Source organism: Eulemur rufifrons, chromosome 29 (genome assembly GCF_041146395.1).
Source record: "Eulemur rufifrons isolate Redbay chromosome 29, OSU_ERuf_1, whole genome shotgun sequence".
Lineage (NCBI taxonomy): Eukaryota > Metazoa > Chordata > Mammalia > Primates > Lemuridae > Eulemur > Eulemur rufifrons.
In genome coordinates this window covers 55,133,788-55,157,316 of record NC_091011.1, presented here as the reverse complement: position 1 = coordinate 55,157,316, position 23,529 = coordinate 55,133,788, and the positions used below count along the sequence as shown (strand labels likewise).

Below are 23,529 nucleotides of genomic sequence, written 5' to 3'. Positions count from 1 at the left end.
AGGCCACGTCATTCTCATATTATCAATTTCTTGTTCGCCACTAGACACTTCATTAACTGATACCTCACGGCCTTTCTGTCTCCATCATGCTCCTATATCGCTCATGTCCCGGCTACCCCAAACCATGTGCAGTTTTTTAAATGTGCCATGTTGTGTCACACTTCTATGTTTTGTCCACGCTGTTCTTTTTTTTTTCTGAAATGATTTTCCCTTTCTCCATCTACCTAGATTCTGATCATTCTTCAAAATCCCATTTTCAAGGCAATGCCACACTTTCCTGGCCTCCTTTGGGTGAGGCAAGCCCCGTTCTGCGCAACCCCAGCGAACACGCTGAGTGCCCTGGAATGGGGCTTTCACATTGCGCCATGGATGATGTTTAGCATGTAAGGCGGGACCTTCCTGAGAGCAGATGGTCTTGTTTACTTCTGCAATTCCAGCACTAGCATTATGACAGGGAATTGTGACACATTCAATAAACATTGGCTGGATAAATAAATGAATTAATTAACCGATCAGGCATCTCAAAAACTATTTGGAATATTCACTGAGGTGAATCAACAAAGATTTGAAGAAAGACCAAATATAAGAGTTCATTCAATGATCAGCAAATCTGATGGAAATTATGACCTGACTCTGTACCAGACATGAGCTAATCATTAATTACAGTAATAACAACCATGACTTTAAAACCACCCAACAGCCTACACGCGCATGTGGTTTGTTACGTGCTAGGTGCTGTGGACAATTTTATACACAACCCTCTGATGTGTGTGCCATGGTGAGGAAATGAAGGTGCAGAGAGGCAAGGGCTGTACTCTCAACCACTGTAATAATATGGCCTCATAAGAGATACAAAATTGAAAGATGGATCCTGCTTTCAAATAGCTCAAAATGAAATAGAGGACATGGCTGTTTAAAAATACTAGTCCACAGTGGAGACTCACACCATAACATGGGACAGTGGGCATGTCAGTGTGTCTGACAGTCTAACCGTGACACCTATGGGCAATTCTGGGGAATCTTTACTGAGAAGAAATTCCTGCTCTCAGACTTGTCTTCCTGTTCACCTCAATGCCTGCCATTTGGACCTTTCTGTACACTTAGAAGCAACTTCAGCTTAAAAACCAGAAATAGATGTTTAAAACAAAAATTTTCAGTAAACATTTCATGATTAAAAGTGTGGTTTCCAGATAAATACTGTAGCAACTGGGATAAGAAAAAGTAATGATATTCTATACAGGCCAACTAAGTTTCACATGCTTATTCAATATTAAATGAAACCATTTCCTTATAAAAGATTTTTTAAAACATAGCTTGAAAAAATGGGGGAAGAAAAGATCTAAACAGAAAAGAAAACCTGAATTTTTTATACCTTCTGAATTCAAAATAAAAATAGTTCAAGCAGTTCTACTGCCTGCATACATCTGCTTTTTAAATAGGTGAAGAACAGCACTGTTATCTAACCCTGGGGAACAGTAACTATTAGGATACTGAAATTCAGGTACCACAATTCAGCAATAAAAGAGAAAGATACAGTATTGATACTTACATTAAGTAGCTGTTCAAAAGCAAAACTAAAGCCCTTCTTATAATCTGTGATTCCTTTTGCTGTGATATTATTTACTGCATCTTTCAACACTTTTTTATTTCTTACATTTGCTTGGACAAGGTGCTGAAAACAGCTTACATCCTGAGCATTGCTGTTAAACTGCAAAAGAGTAAAATAAAATTAAATGTATTTTTATTTTAATATTAAATAAATTTTAATAAATGCATTTAATTAAGATTAAATATATTTTATTATATAAATTAAATATAAATGAACATTAAAATCACCATACAGTTTTCATTGAACTTCTGTTTTATTAATTATTAACCCCATTGCATTGCTTTCTCTTTTAAAAGGAAAAGTGAGCAGACTAGTCACAAAGTACATTAAGGAACCAATAGTAATTTTCATCTAAGTCACCAACTCATACTGTAACCCTGAACCTCTCATTTACCTTCCTAAAGCTTGGTTTCCTTGTTTATAAATTTGGGATTTAAGTTATGAGCAGCTTCTTCCAGTTCTCAGATTTGATGAGCATGTAGATTCCCCCCACCAAAAAAAAAAAAAAAAAAAAAATCCAAAAACAAAGGAATATATTCAGAATCCAGAAATGATATGGGATGTCTGCCCAGGATGCAGAGACAAGTTTGAGCATTTTAATTGTCTCTTATCAGGAAAGACTGGTTGGAAAAGAGTACACTGAATGACAAGAACAAATGTTTAATAATTTTGAAATTTGATGGTAGCGTCTTTCTATGGGTTCTAAAACAGGAAAACAATCTGAAAGAACCAACAACTGGTAGGTAGCCTTTTAGAAATATCACTTTAGCGGTTACGTAAGAATGCAAGGAAATGACAAAGGCAAAGCCAAGGGCAAGCAGGTCCCTGCTGACAGTTGTTGCTATGACTGATGGAGCCCTGAGCAACAAAGAGGATGTGGGAGAAGCGAACATAAACTCCAACGATAGGTGCCCAAAACTGAAAACTTAAGAATGATCACCAAAGTAATTTCACTAACCCTATACAAAGTATTCACTTAGGCTGCTGGACATTTCCAAAAAGAAAAGAACAATAGGAGTAATGCAGTAACATCAGGGATACTTAGATGAGTGTATCATGTGATCATTTATTAACTCGATAATTTGTGTAAATTCCTCAGGCTCTTGGAGCCAGACTGTCTCAACTGCAAAATAAAAATAATGATAAAAAGCATACTTGTTAAAAGGAGGGGACTGGCCAGGTAAAATGAAGGTATCCTCAGATCAGAAACATACAATTAAATGATGTTAATGAGTACCAAGTGGTTACCTATTCTTGTAAATATAACGCACTATTCCTCTTTTTCTCTGAAGATCACTGCAACTAATTTTGAGGTACACTGCACAATTCATCAAGCCATTAAGCAAATATTTACTAGCACCTTTTTATATGCCAAGAATCATGACAGATGACAGTTTTGTGCTTTGGACATTAAGTAAATAATTGTCACATGTACACATTCACGAATACCACAAATACATAAGCGGACACTTACATGGTGTTTACTATGTGCTGTCTTTACTACATATTCTACAAATATTAATCACTTCCTCTTGCAAATGCTCCACAAGATATGTATTATCATTATTCCCATCTTATCCAGGAGGAAACTATATTACTACAAAGTAATATAATATTATGTTCTAGGAGACAATGTCAGGGGAGGAGTTTCTAATTTGGACTGTGAGCAGTCGAGGTAAAATTCCCCTCAGAAATGGCATTTTCTGTGATTCCAGAGAAACGTTCCAATGAAGAACATGGAGGAAGAACATTCCAGGCAAATAGAACGACACAACAAAGGCCTGCTGTGTGTAGGGGGCAGAAGTCTTTTAAGAAAACAAAAAGAAGGAGAGTTTAGCTCGGTCACATAAGACGATGACAAATGATATAAAATGAATTTCTTAGGGGAGACAGGAGCTAGATTATTTGGAGTCTCATGGACATACTTAGGAAGTGGGATTTTATTATCTGTAAAATCAAAAGTCATTGGAAGATTTTAAGCCAAATGGAAAATAATTTAATCCAGAATTTTAAGAGATCACCTTAGCTGTTGTATGGGAAATGGATTTAAGGTGAGCAAAATTTAAAGGAGCGAGAATAATTAGGAGGCTATTACAGTAAACTAGTGGAAAATAATATATGGTAGCTTTGTTATTTCTGGAGATGGTTAGAAAGGGAAGGATTCAAGATATATTATTGTTTTCTATAAATTCAAATGTTGAAAACTGAATATATTCAAGTCCAAATGAACAATCCCATTGCCTCATTCATCACTCTCTCACTTTTTCATAATTGGATGCAGTATTATTCTACATGGTCCACTTCGAAAACAGAAGAATACAAGAATTCCCCTGCATTAGTAAGTAAAAATTTAGTTTGCCAATACATTCATGGTAAAATGTCCTACCTTAGAGAATTATTAGAAATGGTTATAGGAAATGTTATTAACTGATTTAGCTAAACCATGAATCATCACAAAGGTACAAGTTTTCAGAAAATGGTCACTGAATAATGTATTGCCCTGAGTCTTTCAATTGGCTTTGACCTGCTTTTAACATAGAAAAGTGAAGCATCTCATTAAGTCACTTTAACCCAAACTGATTAAATATAAATTCAATTCATTAAATACAAATTCAGTGGTGTATAACAAAAATACTATAATTGCACTCATAATAAAACTCATAAATAATACAGAGAGAATAATTTTTTAACTCCCTCTAACAAATCTTACTCTCCTAGGAAAGTGATGAGAAATTTTAAAAGTTCTAAGTTAGGTAAGAATATATTTCACAGATATCTTACACTCATCAGCTTTTATAACATATATGTATTTTTTTAAAGGGTTTATTTTCCTAAACTGAAATGGTAGTCTTTGGTAACATGTGTCCAGATACTAATTTGAAACCACACATTAAAGACCTTAGAGCAAAAGTGTCATAATATAGCATTACAAAGCTTGGAAATTATGTATGGTAAGTGAAAAGATAGATTTAAGGAGCCCCGATTTTGTCATCTATTAAGAAAATAGTTCTTTGTATATTCAATGCTACAGAGTCAGAAATCCAAACTAACATCTGCTGATTCCTTTTTTGGATTCTAGACAATTCAACCAAGTAGGTCCCAGATTAGAAGTGCTGAGAAAAATCTCTGCAAGCCTGTGTGTTTAGATAGGAAGGAATGTGGGTTAACCTGGGCATCTGGGGAAAATTTGGAGGACTCCGCATCTCTTCTACAGCGTTAGGGAATTCTTTGCTTTTCGCCTTCCAAATATTGTGTTCCTTCTGCCTGTAACACTTTTCCTCCCTTCTCCCTTCAGTCCTCATGAAAGCTTTTATGACTTTCCCTGACTAGATCAAATTATCCACTTCTAAGACCACCTAAATATCTCTCTTGTTTTACAGAACACAGCACAGTTATAATCTTATATTTCTGTGTATAATATCTTGATATATAGATTTTTCCATTAGATTATTAGCCCACATGCCTGAAGAAAATATTCATTCCACCACTGCATCACCATTACTTGGCACATAATATGTATGCTATAAATATTTACTGAATAAATATATGCATTTTTCACTTAACCCCTTGGATGTGGGGAAAATTAGAATTTAATGAATTAGAAATTTGAGAAAATTAGAAGCCTGTGTAAAATGTTGATCAATAAACAAACAAAGATATGTATGTAGAACAGCTAGTGTAGAGTCTGGCATCTATATTTAATAGTAGCTATTAAATATTAGATAAAAATAGATATCTACTATCTAATAGTAGATATTAAATAAACTGCAACTCGATCATTTAAAAAATTATTTTAGTAAAAAACATTAGTACACTTAATGCTGAAATCGGAATAGATTCTCAATTCATGACAAAGGTTCAAATAAACAATATTAGCTACAGCGAGTTTTAAACGAAGTTCACTAACAGGATGACACAGTGTCCCTCAAACATTAATTTAGTGTTTGAAACGATTTCTGAGAAAACTATGGTTGGTGCATTTCAATGCTTCCAAGGAATCTTCCTATTAAATAGCACAGTCACACATCAGTTTAAAAGATGCTTTTGGCCTAAATAAAGATAATTTCTCAAATAAAATAAGCCAAACTCTTGTTTTGTAAAAGTAGTTTCTATTTTTGTTGTAATGTCCTCTGCTGAATAAGAAAGCATTTCACAAAACATTTCTGAAGAGGGGTATTTTGCTGGTCATCACATTATCCAAATATGAATGATGAAAGATTACCATTGTCTTGATACACATCACAAGTCAAAGCAGCAGAAAATTCCTAGAAAGTGCTCTTTGTCTAGGAATGGCAACTGGAATACACCACACCTTTACTATCAAGTCTCCCTTTGAACGGGTTAGTAGGCTCAAGTAGGTTTTGCACTAGACACATTAAGAATTAAGGACAAAAGAAATTCCAAAGGCGCTTGCTATCCTCCATTTGGAACCTCAGAGAAAAGTAGCTTATTTAATCTTTGACAGCCTACCTTTTATTTTCCACCACTGTACCTCAAAAAGAGTGCTCTCCTTATCCATGGATTATAAACTGCTATAAAGGCAGACTTGCTTTAGGGTACTTTGTACACTGTTTAGTCATAAAGCATTTTAAATGGGCAAAAATGAGGCATAATTTATAATTCCTTGTTTTTGAAAAAATTGCTCAATAAATTATTTCTTAAAACATGTCTTAATGTTTTGTTCTCGCTCCTTTTTTCATATGAAAGAAATATAGTGCAAAACTGCTGGCTCAAGCTATGTAGCTGATCAGCAAAAATAAGAATTCAAATCCAGACATGACTGCTTTGGAACACGGGTATATTTTTAAATTAAAAAAATGAGTGAGCTTATTTATATAAGTTAACTTATTTACATAAGTTAAAAATTATATATGAAATATAATTTAAATTAATATCACAAATTATAGTAGCAGATGCTATTTATATTTTCGCCACCAGATGGCAATGTTGGAAAACAAAAGTGAACAGAGGATGTGGTTTCAATCTTGGTTATTTTTCAAATTTTATGTATGTATTCCTATTAAAATTTTTAAATTTATTTTTATTTTCATATTTTTCATAGGAAATTTGAAAACTATAAAACATTATAGGGAAACACAATTATTATTCTAAAACCCCAAAACATAGCTGATAACATTTATGCACATAGATATGGATGTATGCTCAGTTAAAAATGACTTCTGGGGTCTCCATTTATTACCAATTACTTTCCAGAAATTCTGTGTCAATTTAAAGTATATGTGTGACAGTCTTACTCTACTGTCAAAAATACGTAACACTTTTATTTGTTAAATTGTAAATAAAAAGGATGTTTCAGGTTTTTTTTTTTTTTTTTTTTGAGACAGAGTCTCACTCTGTCATTGGGCTAGAGTGCCATGGCATCAGCCTAGCTCACAGCAACCTCAAACTCCTGGGCTCAACAATCCTTCTGCCTCAGCCTCCCGAGTAGCTGGGACTACAGGCATGCGTCACCATGCCTGGCTAATTTTTTCTATATATATTTTTAGTTGTCCAGCTAATTTCTTTCTATATTTTAGTGGAGACGGGGTCTTACTCTTGCTCAGGCTGGTCTCGAACTCCTGAGCTCAAACAATCCACCCGCCTCAGCCTCCCAGAGTGCTAGGATTACAGGCATGAGCCACCGCGCCCGGCCTGTTTCAATGTTTTAATTACTTGAATTGCCCTGATTGCTAGTGAAATGAAACTTTTCCTCATGTTAATTTTCATATAGTTCTATGAATTGTAAAACATATTTTTCCAGTTTGTTGCTTACCTTTTAAGTTGAACCTATGCACCTATTCCTTTATGACTTCTTCAAATTATTTTGTGCATAGAAAATCAACCACCTATCAATCAGCTAAATATTCATCTATAACCTCTACTAATATTTCATGGGGGTTTTGGCTTATTTTACCTCTCAGTGTTTATTCATGATAGCATTTATTTTCCACAAAACTACAAGTGACAATAAAAAAAATAAGCAATTTGTTTCTCAAATAGCCAATCTTCCATTTATTGAATAATTATTGGTTCATGATCTATTCTTAAAAATTCAGATATATTTTTATAATGTTTAGTCCTTTTCCTTCATTTCCAGAACTTCTTACTTTTTAATATAAATCCTAATAAAAGTATTAGCTAACGTGTATTGAGAATCACATGTGCCAGACTGGACATGCATTAAATCATTTAACTTTCTACAGGCTATGGTTTTAGGTTTTTTTTTTTTTTGAGACAGAGTCTCGCTTTGTTGCCCGGACTAGAGTGAGTGCCGTGGCGTTAGCCTAGCTCACAGCAACCTCAAACTCGTAGGCTCAAGCAATCCTCCTGCCTCAGCCTCCCGAGTAGCTGGGACTACAGGCATGCACCACCATGCCCGGCTAATTTTTTCTATATATATTTTAGTTGACCAGATAATTTCTTTCTATTTTTAGTAGAGACGGGGTCTCTCTCTTGCTCAGACTGGTCTCGAACTCCTGACCTCAAGCGATCCACCTGCCTCGGCCTCCCAGAGTGCTAGGATTACAGGCGTGAGCCACCGCGCCCGGCAGGGTTTTAGTTTTAATATGCTTCCCATTATAGCTGACGAAACGAAGCTTCTAATGTTAAATAAAGTGCCCAGGTCACAAAGCAACCAAGATTCAGAGCTCAACCTCAAACCCAAACTCCCTGACACACTTTTTCTAAGATCTTTAATCACTTTCATTTATATTTTAATACCCAAGGAGAAAGCTGCTACACCCTCTATCATGCAACTTTTTACACAACTGTCTTCCTATTGAATTTTAGAATTTTTGTGTGTCAAATTAAAATTTAATTTACCAACAAATGATAAAAACTGACATCTTCACAAGAGCCTGCTTTTCATTTCAGGAAGAATTATTAATTCTACATTTCAATGCTTCTAACTTTATATCATATGTTCACATATTCTTTTCTCTATTTTTAATACAGGTCCTAAATATATTATTATAAGTACTTCTAGATAATTCATGATTTTTGCTACTGATGTGAATGTGTTTCTAATTTCCTCTATTAATCCCCATCCGGGGAAAACCAGAAGGTGTGGTCACCCTCCCACGGTCAGAGAGGCCAAGGGCATCTTCACTAATGGGGCTCTTGGACTTCATCAGTCCTGTCCACAAATTGATGGAGCTGTTTCCGACAGTGGCTGCTGGTTTGTGGTTTTCTTGGTCCATTATAAAAACATAAACATATTGAGAAAGAATTGTCCACTCTTTAATTCAATTTAGGAAAACCAGGTCTAGTCCAGGCTCTGCCTCTATTCAGTATCATGGCCACAATTGATTCAATTATCTCCTCTGAGCTTTAGGTTGATCCTTTCTGAAATAAAGGGTTTTACTAGATCACTTGGAAAGCTTCTCATGTGCTACAGTCAGATCTGATAGTTTAGCGGTCAGAAAAGATAACATACATAAGGAATAATAAATTCTGTATATGTCAAAAGAAGATGGCACCAATAGAGAAAACAGAGAATCCAATTCTTTATTATAATTATAAAGATAAAATGTTTGCCTATAAATGTAAATCATTCATTAAAAGTTATAATAAATACTTCAGCTTAAAAAAATTCCAATTAACTTGAATCATGACATAACCCATATTAAGATTGTTTACCTTTTTTGAAATGTTGACTGGATTTCTAACTAAGTCCCAAGTATCATTTCTAATACATTATATTTTGATAGAGACATTTTTAAATTTTCTAAAATATTCATTTAGAAGAATTTTAAGGAATTGAGAATACACTATCCTTTTACTTCAAAAGTAATTTGTATTTAGCTCCCTCCCTTATCTCTACCTGACATTTCTATTTTCTCAACCATCTTTTAATCAACCACTATGCATTCCTGATTCCATAGCACTTCTTCAACTGGAAATATGGGCAGGTTTCCTTCTCAACTCACCATTGCCAAGATACAATAATCATATCAGTATTGTTTCTATTACAAATGCTTTTTCCATAGGCCTCTGAAAATGTGAATACCAGCCCCTGAAGATAAACCTTAATGAAATGACCGAATGATCACAATACTCTCCTATCTAATATTCTTTTCCAACTTTGTGATGCAGACCTGATCAATATGTACAATATTTTCATGGTACCTGAAGCTAATTACATGGAAAATTTTCCCTAGTTGAAAAAACAGCAATTACAGTATGGTGATGGCTCAGTTTGCTTAAAGAACACAAAGAGAATGGCAAACATATCTAATGTGCTTGCAGAGTAGAGATACTGCGATACTGATAATACGAGAGAGGATGAATCTGGTCACATAAAAATACAAGGTCAGGTTGGGGCAGGGAAGAAGGCTGGCCAGGGACACCAGCTGCCAGATTGTCTCAGAAAGAAGGAAAAGTTTTAGATGAAAAAGAAAAAACAAACAAACAATCATAGACATAGATTGGGTGTAATTCCGAGGGAAAAGTGCCAGAACCTATGAGAGATTCCAGGGGGAGAGGTTGCAGAGCAGAACAAGAAGGAGCAGGATATCAGCAGAGGACGGAACCCCGAGAGGCTTGGAGTCCAGTGAAGAGGGTAGGTGGAACTGTTTGTTTCTCCCTCCCTCACATCTCCGGCAGTCAGCAGGCTCCTGAGCCGCAGGAGAGTCTTTCTACCCTCATGAGCTCAAAATATGCTGCTGCCAGGGAACTGGGAGCTGCTTGAGGACAAAGCACCAGGCTGCCAGCCCTCCTGGGGCAATTCCTGTAACCACAGACCCAAGACAAGACAGCAGGCACCATATTGCTTTTCCACCCACCATGAGCCTTTGTCCTCCCCATGGGGCTTCAGCCCCTCAGTTTTCATCTTGCTCATTCCCACACAAACATTTCCCAACTACGGCCCAGACTGCAGGAGCCACAGGGGGCAGGTGGTCCCCAAGGATCTGTGTGACGCAAGAGCCGAGCCATCTGAAGAGAGGGACAGAGACAACCAGAGTGCTAGCTGTCCTCCATTCAGACTCCTTTCCTCTCCTTCCCCTCCCCCGCCCACAGAGCTACCTCAGGTGTCGGCCAGGACTTTCAGGAGCTATTGTTTCCCCTCTCTTGGGACTTCCACAGAAAGTGGGGCTCAAAACTTTCCTCTTAAAGACCTGCTGAGGAGTAAGGGAGGCTTGGACTGAGAGCTCCCTGCTCACCAGCCCATCAGAGCAGGGCACACCCCAAAGCACAGGGACATCAAACCTGCCTGAGTACCTCATAGGCAACTTAGGACCAGCATGCTTCTCCCTAGCATGCTTAGGGATTGATCTTCAGGGACTTGAGGACAGGTCCAGAGGCCGGATCCTTTACCCCCAGGACTCCATCATGTTGTTTGGGGGCATGGAGCGGAGATTTGTGAGCAGAACTGAAAAGACAGTACAGTGTGGGTCCCGGTCACAGCACCCTTGTGGAGCACTCCTCTCCGCACAGGAAAGCCGTGCTCGCAGCCCAGGGAAGGATCCTGGACAGAGAATCTCCCAGCTTGCGGTGACTTCAATGAGGAGCTCAGCTAGTGTGAGCTCCTGCCTGCTGGCAGACCCAGAGGGAGACTGCAACTGCAGAGCCTGGCTGTCAGAGCAACCCCCCCCCCCCCCCCGCCCCCGCCCCCGCCCCCGCCTTCACAATCAGACTTTCTGGCTGGATGGGGCCACTCCTGGTTGCTTTCCCCAGAATGCTTAGAGCAGCGACCTTTGAACCCCGCCAAAATAGCTATCATATCAGCTTTTGTGTAGCCTGAGGGTAAGCGCCCCACCCAGTCTCACTCTCCCACCCAGGCCTCTGCCCTGGTGGAGAATAAAGCCTCATTTGGACGTTCCAGGACCCCACCCACCACCTGGGGCATTCAAGTGCTTCTTCTGAGCGACTAGAGCCAGTCACAGGTCCCAAACACAGCATTGCAACTTCTTCTTTCTGGCAAGCACCACCTTGGATGGAACTGTCAGGGAGGCCAATTTGCACACCCCTTTATAGCACTGACTGACTCAATCACGCAAGGTATGGTTGATTCCTACCCACAGTTCCTACCCTACTGTCTCAGAGTTTAAATTGGACATGCCAATACAATGCACACTGTTAAGAAGACCAGAGGGCTGGGGAAAGAGAAAGGATCTCAAAGATCTCCATCTTTCCTCATCAAAGAGAGACAGGGAATCTGCCCACATACAGAGCTGACCACTGCTACAGCCTACAAACAACTAGCAACTGAGAAAACCACCACACTAAGGATATCTATAACCAAGGCATCTATCCAGAACCTAGACCACCATCAAAGCACCCACAAGCAAAGCCAAAGGTTCTTACCTAGAATATGCTACACACACTTATGAGTGAGAGGGAAAGAAAAAAAAAAAAAAAAAAGCTGCATCTAAGCAAAAGAAAATCCAAAAATAAGAAGTGATGGCTGCTTCAGGGGAGAAGGAATCAGCAAAAGAATTCCAGAAGTAGGAGAAAAAAAAAAGGGGGGGGGGGCGATAGGACACCCCCAGAAAGGAATACTAGCTCTCTAGTTATGGATGCCAAACAAAATGAAAATATTGAAATGACAGATAAAGAATTCCAAATATGGATTGTAAGGAAGCTCAATAAAATCCAAGAGAAAATTGAAAACCATCTCAAGGAAACGAGAATAATAATTCAGAAAATGAATGAAAAATATACATCCTTTAAGGGCTAATAACCAGAATCTACAAAGAACTCATCAAATTAGCATGGAAAAAACAAACAACCTCATTAAAAAGTGGGCAAAAGACATGAACAGAAGCTTTTCAAAAGAAGATAAACAAATGACCAAGAAACATACAATAAAATGCTCAATGTCACTAATCATCAGGGAAATGCAAATTAAAACCACAGTGAGATATCATCTTACCCCAGTTAGAATGGCTTTTATTAAAAAGTCCAAAACAACGGATGCTGATGTGGATGCAGAGAGAAAGGAACACTTACACACTGTTGGTGGGAGTGCAAATTAGTACAACCTCCATGAAGAATAGTATGGAAATTCCTCAAAGAATTAAAAGTAGACCTACCATTTGATCCAGCAATCTCACTACTGGATTTTTACCCAAAGGTTAAGAAGTTATTTTATCAAAAAGTCACCTGCACTCAAATGTTTATTGCAGCACAATTCACATTTGACTCCATTGATGTGGAGTCAACCCAAGTGTCCATCAATTCATCAGTGGTTTAACAAAATGTGGTATATGCATACCATGGAATACTACTAAGCCATGAAGAAGGATGACTTAAGTCCTTTTGCAACAATTTGGATAGAACTAGAGACGATTATCCTAAGTGAAGTATCTAAAGAAGGAGAAAACAAACACCACATGGCCTCGCTCTAAAACTGCATCTAACTGATGAGCACATGTGTGCACAGAGGGAAGTAAAAGTCTTTGGAAATCAAGCAGTGGGGAGGAGGGGATGAGCAAAAACCTACGTATCGAGTACAATGTACACTATGTGGGTGATGGGCACACTTACAACTCTGATTCAAGCATAGCAAAATCAATACATGTAACCAAAAACATTTGTACCCCTGTAATATTTTGAAATAAATGAAAAAGAAAAATATAAAGTTAGTTTATCACTCATTGAAATTCGTTATAAAATCCTGACATCCCCGTAGCACCTTTTTTCAGCATTGTTATCAATGTCAAAGAGGTAGAGTCAATTCAAGAATTACCACTATGTTCTTTAAACTATTCTATATCAAGTAACATAAATGTCTCTACACTCAAGTAAGCACATGTTCTTGGGGAGAAGGGAATAGAGGGATATAGGAAATAAAATAGAAACACATATAAAATATCAAGTGAAGAGAAATGAATGCTATAAAGAAAAATGAAATGCGGTAAAGCGATAAGGAATAAAATGGTAAGAACAACTAAAATTGAAATGCTATCTGACACATAGTAGTCAAGAACAGCCTCTCAGATAAGGTAGCATTTGAGCAAAGACCTGAGCAAAGTGAGGGGATAAGCAGGTGGCTATCTAGACTCAGAAGCAGCAAGATTCATGTGACAGTAAACAGAAGTGATTTTTATTCTGTGCATATCTATAAGACATGCACCCAATAGAAAGGACAGATCTATTTTTCAGCAAGGTTATTCACACCACCAATGAGTTCTTTTAAACATGAAATGGCACCTGAGAAACACAAAAACAGTTGATGCAAGTTACCAACTAGGGTTGAAGGAATGATACACAATCTAATTCAGTTCCACTGAGATCAAATGTATATATCTGAAAAACATAGACCATGATTATAGTTTAAATTAATGAAAAAAAAAAGATAAAGAAAATACTTACCAATAAACAAAAGGTTAAGCAAGGAAGATTTTATGAGTAAAAAAATATTTTGAAATATATTTTAAAGGGTGCAATAAACATGGATTACCAAACAAAACATTAGAAAGGTGAATTAACTATAGGAAAAGGTAAGTGTCAGTATTTTTATCTGAAGTTTATAAGAGAACTTACCATGTACATTGTCACTTTAGGACAAAGCCCCTTATACTTTAACATACAATAAAAAGATTTTCACGTCTTAACGCATTATTGTTCAAACTATACTATATGCATCAAAATTCTCAAAATGTGCCCATCAATTAATAAGTGGATAAAGAAAGTATGGTATATATATGTGGTATATATATATATATATATATATACACACACCATGGAGTACTACTGAGCCATAAAGAGGAATGAAATTGTGTCTTTTGCCGCAACTTGAATGGGGAACTAGAGACCATTATCCTAAGTGAAGTATCTCAGCAATGGAAAAACAAACACCACATGTACTCTCTAATAACTGGGAGGTAATTGACGGGCACAGGCACAAAGAGATGTAAAGTCACTGGAAATCCAGAAGGGGAGAGGGGGTAGAAAGAGGGGTAAAATCCTATCTGTCAGGTACAATGAACACTATTGAGTTGATGGGCACACTAAAAGCCCAGACTTAAGCATTATAAAATATATCCATGTAACAAAAACATTTGTACCCCCTTAATATTTCGAAATTAAAAAAAAAATGTTTAAGACAAGGAAAAAAATTTTGGTTTTTTAGTCCTTTAGGAATTTGCTACAATGGATTTTTGTTTATTCAATAATTAAGATTAAAGTTCATGCATTTTACTAGTAAGTGCCTATAGCATCAATTTATATTTTGATTTCTTTTGAATTTTAAGCCTACTAAATAATTAAGGCAAAGATGATAGTTTAATTTAAATAACTCCGAACAATTCTCTTACATCTACGGCTTAGGCCAGCCCAAGTCATTCTCTTTACTTAAACTCAAAATTAAATGAATAAATATAATTTGAAAAATTTTGCCCAGTGAGTATTGACATACATAGCATCTTTTCCTAGTCCTCAATCCTCGGCAAGTAAGTCAATAACTTTCATATTTTTAAAAACAACAGTTCAGTTCAGAAAAAAAGTCTTCCTCCTGCCTTACCTTGAGTATTACTGTGCTGTTTCCAAAACTGCCCATACGATTAATTTCTAAGTACTGAAAATTTAGTGTACCAAGTAATTAATGGAAAAAAGTATTCATCATACTTGTCAACACCTTACTATAAACTTTCATTTCCAAAGCAATTAAATTATTCTCTGGCATCTCTTTTTCAAAAAAACCCAAAAAACAAAAAACTAAATAATCTTTATTACTTTGTCCTGCTATATAATTCTTAAATTTGTCTTTTTCTCCATAGTCTTTTCTTCGCAGTCCATAATTTTTTACATGTTTTAAATGAAGATAACTTTCAAAGTACCCGTATTTACCTTAAAAAAACAAGTACATAAAAGGATAGAATTTTCATTCTTTTAATGATCTTAATTCCACTGCAATTTTTATTTTAATACCCCCCAAAATAGCAAAAGCTGCAAAATCCAAATATTTACAAACATCCATAGTACCAGGAATTCTATACATTACCAAGAATTTAAAATCTACATCAGTGATAAACATGATTGGTTATAACAAGCCCCAGATGCCTGTTGAGTTTGTCAAATATACTTCCTTAATATACACTGCTTTCCTGATTTCCTCTTCTAGAATGACATGAAACCCACCCATTGTGCATACAATTTGCAGTAATATGATTAAAACCCTTGCGTAGGAATCATTTGCAGGACTTGCTAAATGCAGATTCTCTCTTTAGTCCTGGGTGGGGCCTGAGAATCTGCATTTCTAACTACGGACTAACACAGCTGCCAGGCTCCTACAGCTTGGCCACAGGAGCCACTGTCGGTAGCAAGGGTATAAACCACAATCTTCTTGTTGACATAAATGAGCTATAGATCAACATAAAGTTTTCCTGAAATCTGGATGGATGACTATTTTATAAGACATGAAATACAATTATGCTCCCAGATTTCATTTATCACAAAACTGTATGGCAGGCCAAATATCTTTTATTTTATTTGAGCCCTGGCAAAAAGATGGAAAGGGGGGTAGAAACAACTTTTAAGCTCAAATTGTGCAACCATTTACAAATGTGGTTGTTATCTATGCTAAGTAGGAAAGTTTCTAATCTAAAAAACCCAAAAAAAACCCATGTTCTTGTCTAGGCACATAGTAGGCATATTTGACAAGGAAAACTGCAATTTAAAGTACATAAGAAATGGAACAGTTGAAATCATGTCTGCCTTGCCTCTGCAGTGCAATTCTACATTTAAACAACATCCTACTCTGATATTAGTTGGTGTTAAACAGTCAAGTCAGGAACTGTGAGTGTCTGAGATTTTACCCTAGTTGCCAGCTAACAAGTTAGCCTCTTACAGTTTCATAGGTAACAGGCAGAAAAACACAAGCCCTCTGGGGCAGAGACAAAGGGCAGTTTATTACTCAAAGGAATAGCAGTAGCCAGAGTAACATTTTGTGTGCGTAAGCTACGCAAGCCCTAATTCCCACGGAGCTACAGAAGGATGGCCAGGGATCACCTGCACAGGCGGTGAAGTGTGTTTCAGGCAAGGTGTCCCAAGATGAGGAAGCCCTTATCTTATTTATATTGACACTTCTGACAGTTTACTCATCCTCCCCTCCAAAGAGAGACAATATCTTAAATACTCTGCAACGGAAAGATGTTCAAGTTAAGGAGACTTCTCTGCCTTTACTATCTTGAAATGCATACAAATCTGGGCAAATTGGTTGTTAATGCTTAAAGAAATGTGACAGATTCATAAAGAATTATCTACCAACAGTTGGTAGAAAAATGTTGGAAGATGATAACGATAATAACCATAATAATGATCATAATATATAAACACTTTACATATGATATTTAATTTGGTGCTCAACAACATTTTAGCAAGTTAAATGATTCTATCCATTTTGAGGAGGAGGAAACAGATTTATAAGCCTCAGGTCACTCGCGTGAGAACATGTAACTAATAGTTTCAAAGGCTGCACAGGATCCCCTATGCAATTCTACCAGCCCATCTAAGAGGCAGGATTATGTGAGAAGAGTGAGCAGGAAGCCACTAAACCAGAGGTGAGCCTTACTACTATTGTCCGTGCAAGTATAGTGTGTCAGCAGGATCGCTCTACCATGATGCTGTTCACTCAATACAGATCAATTTATATTGGCTCTCTGATCCACATGCTACGCAAAACTAAGACTTTTACAATCTTTAGAATATCATATCCAGAGTTTTTTGTCTGTCTGTTTATATAGACACACAAGCACAGACGTGTATCACACAGAGGTCTGTCCCCAGGAAATCCACAGGCTTTTTTAGCAGTTGCATGTAGGGGAAAAATTCCAGCTGGATTAGGGATCACCTTCCCTGCCCACCTGGCCCACTTGGCCATGGTTCTTCACTCCTCATTTTCTATTTGCATATTTAGCCTCTCATTTCTAGGATTGCTGCTTAGTAACTACGATCTGGACAAAAGGTAAAAATTTTTTAATTCTTTCCTACACATAATAGCAAAGATATTATAAGGAATTATATTTTGATTATTTGTTTCTACTGAGAAATCAAAGACAGTATTTTATAATGACCAGGAATTAGAAAAGCTTCCAGGAAGACAACTGCCTGAAAGATCTTTAACATAGGCATGACATTTGTATCTAATTCTTTAGTAAGGAAACATTTGGTTTTATGAAAGCACATGAAGAATCTCTTCAGTTGTTTACCTTCTAGCATAGTGTCCACAATAAACATAGATTTTCTTTTTCTCTTCCATTGGCTTGCAGTATGTTACTCCTGAAACGTCAAACTCCCTCACATTCATAAATAAATTCCACTCCCTGTGTCAACATCTGAAATTTCGAGTGTAAATCAGAACATGCTGTGATTGAATTGCTGCTCCTATCATCTACCACTGACTTCTATCAAAGCATATAACTGGATTAGTAGGAAAACAGCTACATTATGCTCGAATTTCAGCTTTGCCTAACAGCAGGCTTCCTTTCTACAACAAAGAACAGCCCTGGAGATAGTAGAAACACTCGGAAATGATGCAGCATTCATTCTGACATCTTATGCATGATTTAAGCATAAAAATTACTGTATTTAAAAAAAGACAGAAAGAAACTTAGACATTTAAACCTAAAAGTGAGAGGCTACTTGATTTTTCTGTCTGGTGGTTCTAAACAATTTTGACATAGTGTTAATACACACTGCACCATACGTGTTTGGGTGACTGACATGTTCTTGGGTATAAGGATGAACAGAAGCGAATGAGGGCTCTATGGGAAAATTAGTGTCAAAGTTAACTCCAGAACCACTTCCCTGCTTCCTTAAGGCTTTATTACTATGCATCCTTGAAGTTACAAAAGCTATAAGTTGTATTGTTGCCTTCTTAGACCTTCAAACAGTTTTAGGGAAAAAATAGAAATAAAATACATACATACACTTGGGCATACACACATACAATATGACGTTATAAAAATATATTTTGAATCTTTTTTCCTGAGAATTTCCATATTATTAAATTGTTAAGCTTGTATTTAATGAGAAGGGCCTATGTGATAAAGACAAAAATGTAATTTTATTTATCTCTTACCAAAATGTTGCATAAGAGTTAATTCTTTTCAAATATATCAATTTCAAGCAGTTTATAGTCAAAATAAAGCATAGTAACTAATATAACTGAAGAATATTTTTTATATTATGAATTTAGTGTGGTTGACACTAAAGATTAAATAAATGTAAATAAGAATATACGAAGTTTGATAGCAGCAAAAAAAATATATAGTAAAATAATTAAATAAATATATACAAAGAAAATATACCACGTAGGCAAAATGTGTAATTAAGATATAGTGTTTAGGTGCTTATTTGTATATATAAGAATAATCCAATTCAAACATTCTTTTTCAATATACAGCAAATTTCTTTAAAGAATTCCTCCACGAAAGCAAAAATAGTATTCTTCTTTAAAAAGAAATAATAAATTTATATTTAAAAGGAAGCATTTCTCTTTAATAACCTAGTCATTATTTCTACCTTGTTTTAAAATTTATTTCAGTATATCAGCAATAAGTATAAAATTACAAAAAATTGCTAGAACTCTTTTTACCTGTTTCCTTATCTGTAAAATTAAGACCAGTAGTATTATTTACATCAGAAGATTATTGTGACAACTAAACACATTACCATGAAAAACACCTAGAAGAGAGTCTGCCAGATGAGCATTTTTTTTTAAATTAACTCTCATAATTAACTACCATTTATGATTAAATTGAAGATTAATGCTCAAATAAGAAAAACAATGAACACATGTCTACTTTGGATCTTATTTGTATGTATATTATGAAAGACAAATCTATGTCTGTAATCAAATGACTTAAAATCACTTATGAGTTTTCAATCACGAAAATGTACTGATGATTATCTGAAATAATATAATTGAACAAAAGTGCATGGTTAACAAAAAATTCAGAGTATAATTGACAGAAAAAATTAGTCTTGTTATAGTAGATAAGAGCCAGAAACAACTAAAGAAAATAACTATCCAAAACTAAGACAGAGAAGGAGGTAGGAGCTGAGGCCAGTAATAAATTTCTCTGGGAACAGAGTGGAAAATCACTATGACTTCACCTTTCAAATGTCTTTCTATAATATTCGTCTTACAATTTCCATGAGTTGTGCATCTCTCAACATCACTCTTCTCTATTTTTGTATATATAAGTGAGATATTTTCATAATTTTTAATTTGAAATATTGAGGTGCATTACTTCCAGAGCAAATGCATTCCCAGTTCTTTCTACAAGCAACACATTCTATTTGCCCATATGCTTTTAGCGCACCTCTTCAAGCCACACCAAATGAGGACACCCAAATCAGGATTTACAAAGAGTTGTCAGTGCATCGGTAAAATCTGTGTTAATCTGCTTCACATAAATCACAAGGAAGTATCTTGTAATTTAGTTTCTTAGGAATTATTTTATAATTTTCTTTAAAGAAATACACATTTAGAAACCATAATATTTTTAGGCCTTTAAAATTTGTGAGGCATTAAGAATCCCAATGTTCAGACCATCTGAGTTCTTTAACTAGGAAATAACCATTATTTGCTGGCTAAATGTTGAAAGTATAAAATACATTGAAAGCCTGCTTAACCAGAAGTTCCTTTAAAGCATATTTATTAATAGCACTACTCAGTTTCTAACTGGGGAAGATGTTATTGATGCCCCATCCACATTTCTGTTCATGCCAGACCAACTTTTAACTGCCCAAGACTGCAGTGAACCCTCTGCCATTACACATGGTGGTCTGGAAATGCCAGGAAATTAACATCCCTGGGGAGTGATCATCAACTTTATATCCTCCAGCTCATTTTTCCTCTTGGAAAGGACAACTCTGATTCATATAATCTACACTGGTTCCCAGAATTACCCAGAGGAATAAGCTCTACTCACTTAGAGTGGTAATTTGGTTGAAAATGCATCGTTTATTAGTTCTTTTCCTTATTTTAATTTCCACAATTCTCTAACAGTCTTTCCCAGAGTTAACTTTCCAAATAAAACATTTGTGCTTGAATCCTCTCCTCAGTGACTTTATCTGGGGAAACCCAATCTAAGTTGATATCAGCAGTGGTCTTAGTAAGCAGATCCTCAGGATGAGATTCTAGAATTGAATCATTCACCAAACATATGGCAAGGAAGACTCTGGGTGCCCCACTGGCTGTACAGTCAAGAGAATTCCTCACATACTGTAGCATCACAATTGCTAAAATTTTTATCTGCAGTGATCAGAACAGAACACAGATGGAAGGAGATGCACCTAGCATTTGAAAGAGAAGGGGGAAATAGGAACCACAGGCTAAGATTTGGACAGTTGTTATATTTCACTGAAGAAAATGACAGCCTCAAGTCAGCCAACTTATCAACTAAGGCACAGTAAGAAAGCCAGAAAACTTCTATGACAGCCAATAAAGAGATTCTCATTTCTTGTTGTGGGAAGGTCGGTAGATGCTAGAAATTTGGCTCAGAATTGGCCTATGAGAATCACAGAATTATACAGGAGTCTGCATTCACAACCTTGGTAGGTTTCTATGCAAATGCCAGGGCATTAATAGGCAAGGAGTGGGACCTTAAAATGAGGCTAAGAATGTCTGACTAGATGCATTTGAGCACATTGAAATTCTGGATCTGTCTATACTCTCTGGATAGGCAGAAGGAAACTGTTCCCCTTAGTTGGGGGTAGTAACTTCTCTGTTTCTAGAGACTATAAAAGATAATGCTTAATCTCCTCATTATCTGATCTTATTTCAACTCATGGCTCTAGGCAATAAGAAGGCCAAGTCTCAACATAGTCCACTGGGAAGTTTCTGCTCCAGGAAAGCAAAAAGATGATATTCAAGAAAAGAGCTGCAGGATCTGCCTGATAAGAACCAGCAGATACTGGAAGAAAATGCCAGGGAATGAATGTTGAGGGATCTTGAGGCAAAATATACTTGGTTAACAAGTTGGTATAGAAAAACAAGTAGTCTGCAATAAGAAAACACATGGACTTTTATATGGCAGTAAAGTGCTTGGCTAGCTGGCCAAAGACCTGCAAGGAGCAAGATTAGAAGATCTTCAGACAAAGAATGAATGCTTCAGAAAAAGCATGAGGATGGACCTGTGGGAGTGGGCATGAAGTGTGCAGATCTCTTTGTTTCACATCAATGTTCTCTAGAGGGCATTTATCACAGAGAAGGTACTGAACAATTAAGTAGATAAACTAATTTGTCCATTGGAGGTCATCCAGCTCTGTATGTGGCAGCTGCAATGATTGCAAAATGGGCTCAAGAATGGAACAGCTGGATAGCAGAGAGGGAGATAGAGAGAATACGCATGGGCTTAAAAGTGTGGCCTCTTTCTCACCAAGTTTGATGTAGCCACTGCCACTGGTAAATGACCAACCCACTGGAGTACGGCCAGTGCAGAGTTCTCAATATAGTATTAGTGTAGGAACCAAGGGGAGGAAGTAGGAATGTCCCCCTCGTACCATAAATCAAAGTGATCCACTTGGGAAATGTGTATTTCCTGTCATTGCAACTGTAGGCTCTGCTGAAAGAAATATTCTGCTTTCCAAGTGTGTGTATGTGTTTGGGGTGGAAGGGTAGTGTTGGAGGGGATAAACAGTGTTCTTCCCAGGGTCCCACTAAGAATTTCACTAAACCTAAATCTATAGCTACTATCTGGATATTTTGGGCTTCTCATGACAGTAGACCAACACACACACACACACACACACGAATGTTTTCCACTGGCAGGGTTCCAGTTGACAAGGAGATTATCATGAGGGTTGCTGCTACACAACATTAGGAGGAAAGACTATGCATGGAAGTCAGGGGGATTCACCCAAGTACATGTCTGGAGATAACTGTAAATGGACCATTGCAGCAGCCACTGTGTGAGTGGGCTCAGAAACCATGGATTCATAGGCTTCTGGCATAAAAGTCTGGGTCATCCCACCAAGCAAGCTACCAGCACAAGAGTTGGCCAAGGTTGCAGGGAAATTAGGAAGGATAAATTAAAGAAAAGAAAAGATGAACATAAACTCTGACCTTAGTTCTAACTTTAGAAGCCCACCATTTTGATACACCATGTTTGGGTTTTTTTGTTTGTTTTTTAAAAAGTGTGACCAGTCTCCATCTTTAAGAATCGCTGACTGGATAGAGTGGATACTGGCGGGGCATCTACCTACCAGCACCTAAAACTTTTTGCTTCAGTACTCCCTCTTGTGGCCAGAGTCTGTTCTCCCCACACTTGGGGACGGCGGGTACTTAACACTCCAGCTCCTTTGAATTCGGGGCAGGATAACACACAAGTGAATATGCTATATGGCTTCCAGAATTCCGCAGCAGAGTTAAGTTCCTTTAAGATCCTCTAATTGGCGTCTTTCCTTCCCCTGACTCATTTTCTCACTTCTTTAACAGTGTTTCCTATGATCACCTCCCAAATAAACTACCTATACTCATTCGAATCTATGAGTGAAATTCAGCTTCTGGAAGAAGGCAAATTAAGATATTTACCATACTGAATACTGCTGGTTTTATACAAAGTTCCCTAGATATGCCAAATCTGCAATGAATTTAATGTTTTTAAGATATTCTCTTTTTCTATGTCAAAGATAGTATTTTATTAATAACCATTCCACTGATTTGTAATGAACAATATGTTTATATACAAATAAAGCTAAATAAGTATCTTTTCTGATCATCTTATTAGGGAGATCAAGCATTACATTTGTTTGCATTTTGAGAAATAAATGGTGAGTTAGCACACAGGGTCAAATGGTAAAATCAGACTCGCGTGAATCAGAGATTTTATGCAGTATAAAATTGTACTAATTAACACCAAGGATATATATAAGCTAAAGGATTTCTTAGGGTTCAGATGAAGCAGACAGAGGTCGGTACATGGAGGATGGCTCCCTGCCTTCTTTCCTGTGTTGGACACATCCCTCTA

At 36.7% G+C, this 23,529-nt stretch overlaps 1 protein-coding gene across 7 annotated transcripts in view; it reads right to left on the bottom strand.

The window, feature by feature from the left end:
- The window catches only part of CACNA2D1 (calcium voltage-gated channel auxiliary subunit alpha2delta 1), a 474,506-nt gene that overhangs the window by 86,933 nt on the left and 364,044 nt on the right, over positions 1-23,529 (bottom strand). For all 7 annotated transcript variants that reach the window (XM_069461262.1, XM_069461263.1, XM_069461264.1 and 4 more), the window contains exon 11: positions 1,550-1,708. In XM_069461262.1, the coding sequence (XP_069317363.1) occupies positions 1,550-1,708 (159 nt within the window). The remainder of the gene's footprint in view (positions 1-1,549; positions 1,709-23,529) is intronic.